This window comes from Centrocercus urophasianus, unplaced genomic scaffold, assembly GCF_019232065.1.
Source record: "Centrocercus urophasianus isolate 14NV4802_14NV808 unplaced genomic scaffold, USGS_Curo_1.0 seq_10, whole genome shotgun sequence".
NCBI classification, from domain to species: Eukaryota; Metazoa; Chordata; class Aves; order Galliformes; family Phasianidae; genus Centrocercus; species Centrocercus urophasianus.
The window spans coordinates 41,013,621-41,020,742 of NW_024884142.1; the positions used below are offsets into that span (position 1 = coordinate 41,013,621).

The following is a 7,122-nucleotide window of genomic DNA, read 5'->3' on the forward strand; positions in this document are numbered from 1 at the left end:
AACCTTCTGGGGATGGGGACGCTCCCTGGTGGGGACACCAGGCTGGGAGAGGGGCCCTGTGGTCCCAGTGAGGTCCCTCAACCTCCTGCTGCAGGAAGCTGGTGCATTTCTCCACTGAGCGCAGCCTTTTGGATGTCAGCCATGGGGTGATTCCTTCCCACTACTGTGGCTATTTGCTTCCTGAACAGGAGAAGTGAAGCCATGAAGTATTAGATACATTTATTTTTTGAGGCCTGGTATCTACAGTCCTTCTCCTTGTTCCCATCCCAGCCATGAGCATACAATTCGTTTGGGTTGGCAGCACGGGAAGCAGTGCTGGGACTGAGCTGTGCAACCAGGGCTCTGAGTTGCATTGCAGTACAGGAAACAAATCTACTGAATTAGAAGAGGGAGGAAAAAATATTTGAATTATGAATTTTCTGCACCTGGTGCAGAAAACAACAACAACAAAAAGTTATGCTCATTAGGCACTGAAATACGATTTTTTTTTTTGGCAAAGGATAAGCATTCACAACAGTTCCTAGAATCTAGATTATAAAAATTGTATTTTTGATAAACAAAGCAGAGACAAATACAAATCTTTTTAATTATAAGGATTTTCTTCTATAATATAATGAAAGAATTCCAGGCCTTCAAAATTCAAAGTGTTCACTCTTTTCAGTTTTCCCTTTGAAAACCAAAAAATATTCTTTCATTTTTCCCCCATAGTTTTGTCTTCATTTCAAAAGCCCCAAAACTAAGCTCAGTCGGGCCCTTTCCTCAGTCGCTGTGAGTCGTGCTGTGTATGCTTCAGGGGTTGGCATCTACATGAGAGCCTCCATCCTCGTATTACACACCGAGTTCTCTTACACACCACCGTCGAAGCTGCTTTGGGATGCGTTCACCTGTCCGTGTGCATGCACTCACCGGGAAGCCGTGAAATAAGCCGCTTTACCTCCCCGACAGGTTGTTTTTACTACAGGAACTGTGCACAAGCATCCTCATTCATTCCCGGCATTTCCCATCCTACGTTTCTAGGGAGGTTCCTCCCGTTGAGATAACTTTTCTCCAGCTTTGGCTGATCCCGGAGCTCTGGTGCCAGTGCTCCCAGGAGCACGCTGGGTTTGGGAGACATTACCTTCCCTGCAGGACGGTCCCCGCTTCGTCCGGGAAAACACGCCCCGGCACGGCGGGTGGAAGGGAAAGGGCAGGAGAGAGCGACGGCTGCAGGGGGCTCTTCCCTCCCTGCCCTGGTGTGAGTGCCCCCGTCCCGCGGAGAAGCAGCGCGGCTGCGGGCGCCGGGAGGGGAGCCGAGCTGCGTGGGGGGGAGGCAGAGCCGGGGGACTTCAGCGCGGCGCGGTCTCACCCCTCAATCACTCCTCCCACAGTGAGCTGTGCCTCTTAACCCCCGGGATCCTCCCTCCCGCCGAGCACTGCTCCGCTCTGCAGAACGCGAGTTGATGACCGAAAAACGAATTAGCGGCCGCGGACAGCCATGAGCTGTCTGGATGTTATGTACCAAGTGTATGGTCCTCCCCAGCCGTACTTCGCCGCAGCCTACAGCCCCTACCCGCAGGTACGTGGGGTGGGAGGGGTGGCGACGGGAGGGTGGCCCCGAGCCTCACCAAAAGGAAAAAGGCAAAAGGAGAAGGGGAGGGGGTGGGGGAGAAGAGCCGGAGTTTGCGATGGTGAGCGAAGCGGGGCTGCATCCCACCCTGGTGCGGGGCTCGGCACGGTACGTACTGCCGGGACTGCGTGAGAGAACGGGACTTCAGATCCGATATGTCATTTAAGGGATTTTTTTTCCCCCTTTTTTTTTCTTTTTTTTTTTTTTTTCTTCCTTTCCTGGACCGGGCTCCATCCGAGCTCGACGACTGCGGGCAACGATGCCCCCGGGTTTGCAAAGGGCTACCGGGAAGGGCGAGGGAGGGCTGCCCGGGGTGCTTCCCAACCCCCGCCGCGGGAGAAGCAGTGCACCACTCTTCGCGTGGTTACCGGGGATGCTCCCACTCCAGCCCCGCTCGGCGGCGGGACCCCGCGGGCTGCCCTGGAGACACCCGTAAGGGGATGCCTGTGCGTGTGCAGCCCGGGCTGTATGCTGAGCCCCGCGTTCCTGTACCCTCGGCAGCACCTGCAGCACCTCTCAGCTTCCCGTTTCTTTGGAGGTGTTTTTCTTCCTTCCTTCCTCTTTTTTTTTTTTTTTTTTTAAATTAATTAATTAATTTTTTTTTTCTCCCCTTATCACTTCGGAATAGGAAAACGGCTTTCCCCAGCAAACGAAAAATAGGAGCTGTAGAGGCGGAAGCGCCCCGGGCCGCGGACAGGCGGCAGCCCCGGACGTGCGGGGCTGGGGGCGGGCAGTCACGCTCCGCTCCTCTCCCTCTCCGCACAGCCGCGGCGTGGCGGCTCGCGGGACACCTCCAGCCCTGGCATCGAGGCCGGCATACCTGTTACAAATAGCAGATGATGTCTTCCCCCACCTTGCCCCCCCACTCGCCCGTCCGCACGCGGGTGACATTATTTAGAGGGCTAATTATTAGCTCAATGGCTGAGCCGGCAGCCAAGTGGAAAGGCGGCAGCCACGGAGCGACGTTATTAGATATCCCGCGCGGTTCGGTCCAGGGCTCCCGGCCGCCCGACCCTCGTTCTTCCTCCTGCCCGCTCCGGCCCGCCGTCCCCGGCTCATCTTAAGGAACTCCCGGCGGCTGCTGGCAGAGAGACTTCGGGAAACATCTGAGTGCCTGCCGCTCTTTATTTCTCCCTGCAGGATCCAGTAAAAATTGTGTAATCCTGAAGGAAATACCTGAGGCTTCCCGCTAGACAGAGAAATGCTTTCTGCCCCGAGACGCGTTTGAAGCGGACAGGCTTTGATTTTTTTTTCCCTTCCTCCCGTTTTCCGCTTTGTTTTGTAGGTCACTCTTCTGCCTTTCCCCCGGTGCCGGGATCCGGCCCGCAAAGCGCCTTCTGAGTGCTGAACTTCGTGCCGGGAGCTGAGTCCCTCTCGTCACCCCGCTCCCGGCAGTGCCCGTCCCTTCCGCCACTTCCAGGCTCGGGTGCCCCGGGGGTGCGGCAGGACCACAGCTCCTGCATGGAACTCCGAGCGGGCCCGGGCGCTGCATCCCGCCTGGCACGGGGACGGAGGGCAGGGACGGGGGTCAGCACACCTCGTTGCTCCGTTTCCCGTCCTCCCTCTACTCTCTCTCCCTCCAGAAACTCGCCTTGTACTCCAAAATGCAAGAAGCCCCGGAGAGCGGCAGCAGCGCCGGCGCGAGCAGCTCCTTCTCCAGCCACGCCGCAGCCAGCATCAAGGAGGAGGAGTGCAGCCCCGAGAAGGAGAGGCCCCCCGAGGCTGAGTACATCAGCTCCCGGTGCGTCCTCTTCACCTACTTCCAAGGGGACATCAGCGCCGTGGTGGACGAGCACTTCAGCCGGGCGCTCAGCCAGCCCAGCAGCTTCTCTCTCGGCAGCGCCAAGGCGACTCGGAACGCCGGCTCCTGGCGGGGTGAGCACCGAGGAGGGGTGCGAGTGCTGGGGTTCCACGAATGTGGGGAGTGTGGAGGTGCAGGGCTAGGAGCCACGGCAGGAAACCCCCGTGTCTCTTGGCTTTGAGTTTGGGACTGTGATGAGCAAAGGTGGGAGCAGTAAGAGAAGTGGATGCAGGCGTGAATCTTTTGTACCATTTTACACCTTGTAGTCTCATGGGGTGCCTAGGGTGGCAGGGAACAGCTGACCTCAGGCATTGCTGCAGAGCAGCTCCTGGGACCATCCCTCACCTGTCAGTGCCTAACTGAGAGCTGATTGCTCACTCTCTCCTTGAATTCCCATCAGTTTTCTAAGAATGAAATACTGGTTAAAGTATTTCGTAAGTGGAAGATGCTCAGCACTGAAAGCTGAAAGATTTCTTAGGTCCTCAGGAACTGCTTCCCTTTCTCCTGAGTAATAACAGAAGGTGCAGAGCTGACGTATCTCCCTGATAAATGTTTGTATCTGCAACACTGTCTGTTCACAATCAATAATGCATAGTATCTTCTGCACTATTAGTTATCTCTATTCCACTTCACACTGGGCAAGAAAAGCACAAGGTCCTTACCCTCTGCACTGTCAATCCTCAAGAGCTGCAGAATGCTTCCCAAGCATGCTAACAAGAGCCCCAAGAAGCAAGAACAAGTCCAATGCAATAGACAGGGAAATTAGCCCCACATAGATTTAGCATATTTAAGCTGATTGCACAGCTCACGCTGTTCATGACTACTTTGAAACTACAATGAGGAAGTAGATACTTTCCTGGCAGTGTTTGGCATCCTCTAAGGTGTTGAGCAGCGTAAATGCTTCAAGAGGGAGATTAGTACAAAAAAAAAAAAAAAAAAAAAAAAAAAAGAAAGAAAGAAAGAAAGAGAGAAATCCAACCTTGACAATTGCTGTGCTTCGTAATTGTTCTGACTCAGTTTCCAGATTGAGAGAAAAAGGTGTTTCTCTCACCTTAGATAACAATCTTTTCCCTAAAGAAGTACTAAAAGAAGCCTAGCCTGGAGCAAATTGCTCCAGCCCCGGGCTAATTGTGCTGGATGATTGGGTTGGGGAGGGCTGCTGGGAAGCAGTTTCGTGTGTTTTTGTGTGTTTGGTGGTTGTTTGGAAGATAACCACAGCATGAGAGTGAAGAGAAGCCCTAGTGAGTCGTGATGCCAGGACTGAGTGCTCATCCGCCTTTCCTTTCTCTCTGCATCTAGATGGCTCCTTCCCGATGAGCCAGCGCAGCTTCCCCCCATCCTTCTGGAACAGCACCTACCAGCCCTCCTCAGTCCCTGTCACCCTTAGCAGCCCCCTGGCTGCCCACAGCGAGCTGCCCTTCACCACCGCGGACCCCTATGCCCCAGCCTCCCTGCACGGCCACCTGCACCAGGGTGGCCCTGAGGCCTGGCATCACGCCCACCACCACCACCACCACCATCCCTACCTCGGGACGCAGAGCACAGCCTACCCCCGCCCTGCAGCCATGCACGAGGTCTACGGCCCTCATTTTGACCCTCGCTATGGCTCCCTGCTGGTGCCCACCGCCTCCGTCCGCCCCCACCGCCTCACTCCCGCCGCCGTGCCCACACCGGTCAGCCCACCCTGTGAGCTGGGCAAGGGCGAGGCGGGCCCTGCTGCTGCCTGGACGACACCGGGACCCTTCCCCAATGCGGCAGGAGACGTGGCACAGAGCCTCGGCCTCAACGTGGACGCAGGTGAAGAGAGGTCCCTGGCCCCTTGGGATCCCCCCAGCTCAGGGCTACCCCTGCCCTGAGGTGATGGAGGGGAGGGCACTGTAGAGGGCAGCTAGAGGAAACATATGGGTGTGCGAGCTCCCAACCCATCCTGCATGTCCTTCTTTGCATTCCTTGGCCAGGCAAGCAAGAGCAATGTGTCTCCCACTCAACATTTCTGGATCCCAAGACACGCTCTGAGGTAGTGCTTGCTTTGGGCCTTTCTCTGTGCTGGAAGCCTGATGCAGCCCCGAGGGCTATGGCCAAAGGGCAGTCCCACAGCTCTGTGAATTTCTGCAGCTTTCTGAGCAGTTTCCTCTGTTTACTTTTTTTTTCTCCCAGTTTTCAAAAAATGCTATTGTATCTGCTGAGTATGTAAGGGCAACTGCTATCCCTGTGACCAGGAAAGCTGGTGCTGGTGGCCTGCCCCTGGCCAGGTGCTGGCATGTAGGGCTGCGTGCCCAGTGGTGCTGCTGAGGGGACAGAGTCATGGCCAGCAGTGCCAGCTCATCCGGCTGTGTCTGTGGAGGCAAGAAAAGCCCGCTCGGCTGCTTGGGTTCCTCGTGATGAAGCATGGTGACAGCAGTCACTGGTGGCTCCGTGCAGCCTCACTTCAATTTAGAAAGAGACATGTGCCTGTCCTCACTGCAGCCAGGGCTCTTCTTGCTTCATTGCTTTCTTCTAGCCCTGGGGAGCCCAGGCTTCAGCTGAGCCTCTGATCTCATGTGGCAGAAATGGAGTTTGTCTTTCTCTTTCCTTAAATGCTTGTATCTATTTTTTCTTCTTCCCTTTTTTCTTCTTTCTCTCCATTCTCAGGTTTGCAGCCTCAGGACAAAAGCAAGGATCTGTACTGGTTTTAGAGCTGTCCTTCACTCTTCCTCCCCTGGCTCTCCCCTGTAGATCTCTGCCTCTAGGCATGGTGGCATTCGGAGCTGAAGTCGGGTCAGTTTGTAACAGCTTCTGGTCTTGGTTTGCAGCTCGGCGTTACTCCTTCTGTGGTGGATCCCTTCTGAGCTGACGAGCTGACTCAGAGCCTCCCAGACCCCCTTGCCCTTTTCCAAGCCTACCATGGCCCTGCAGCTTGGGGACAGACAACGGGACTTAAAACAACTTGGCTTTGCAAGGATGAACCTTTAGACTTATTTTGGAGAGGAAAACCCTTCTGTTGAAAAAGGAGAGCCAAAGACCATGAACTATTTAAACAAACTCCACAGCCAGAACTGCAGTTGGACTATTTTAAGAGTCAAATGACATCACAAACAGTGATGAAAAATCACTGGCCTTCTTACAAGGGACAGAGGAAATCATGATTATTTCAGTGGTGTGAATATTTTTTTATGACAGTGAAAATCATTTCTTGATTTCAACTTGGGAAAAACTATTCAGCAGTTTTGAACTGGATTCTTACTTTACATTGCAGAAAAGTAAAAGGAGAAGAAACTGGAACTCACTAACATTTTTGGACTACTGAGGAGCTAGTCAGATTTTTCAGCATTGTGGTTATGAGTGGCAAGCGTCTAGCTTGGGCCACCTGCCTTGGGCTTACAGAAGTGCAGCTGTTCCACGGACAACTGTTCAAACTCCAGAAATATGAAAACCAAGGTGGCACTTGTCAGAATTTGACATAACATTTGCATTGAATATGTAATGGTTGTTTGTTTTCTTTTTTTTTTTTTTTTTTTTTTTACAAGGAGCATTTTATGGTGAAAACAAAACCCTCTTAAAGAAGGGGGAGAAAGGAAACCCAGGAAAAATTGCTCACCCTCAACTTGATAGCCTTTAAGGGGAACACCACAAAGGAAAATGTGGGACAATAGGTCTGGGTTGCCTCTAACGCTTCCCTTTGTCTACTTGTTGCTGTCATTTTGTCACTTTAATAATTGTCTTGTTTTGGTTTGAA

The 7,122-nt window shown here is 53.5% G+C and overlaps 1 protein-coding gene across 2 annotated transcripts; it reads left to right on the forward strand.

Moving 5' to 3' along the window:
* The first annotated feature begins 1,474 nt into the window (after window positions 1–1,474).
* VGLL2 (vestigial like family member 2) lies at window positions 1,475–6,240 on the forward strand. Of its 2 annotated transcripts, XM_042826449.1 has the most exons (4): window positions 1,475–1,555; window positions 3,190–3,481; window positions 4,707–5,204; window positions 6,200–6,240. In XM_042826449.1, exons 1-4 carry the CDS (start codon window positions 1,475–1,477, stop codon window positions 6,238–6,240), a joined length of 912 nt encoding a protein of 303 aa, XP_042682383.1. The 2 variants fall into 2 exon arrangements, with proteins under 2 accessions (XP_042682383.1, XP_042682394.1); XM_042826460.1 differs by lacking the exon at window positions 4,707–5,204.
* Window positions 6,241–7,122: the final 882 nt, after the last annotated feature.

Coding starts and splice junctions, on each gene's coding strand:
- VGLL2 (XM_042826449.1), top strand. CDS start 1,475: ATGAGCTGTCTGGATGTTATGTACCAAGTGTATGGTCCTCCCCAGCCG. Junction 1,556..3,189: donor CCTACAGCCCCTACCCGCAG/GTACGTGGGGTG, acceptor CTCTCCCTCCAG/AAACTCGCCTTGTACTCCAA. Junction 5,205..6,199: donor CGGCCTCAACGTGGACGCAG/GTGAAGAGAGGT, acceptor CTTGGTTTGCAG/CTCGGCGTTACTCCTTCTGT.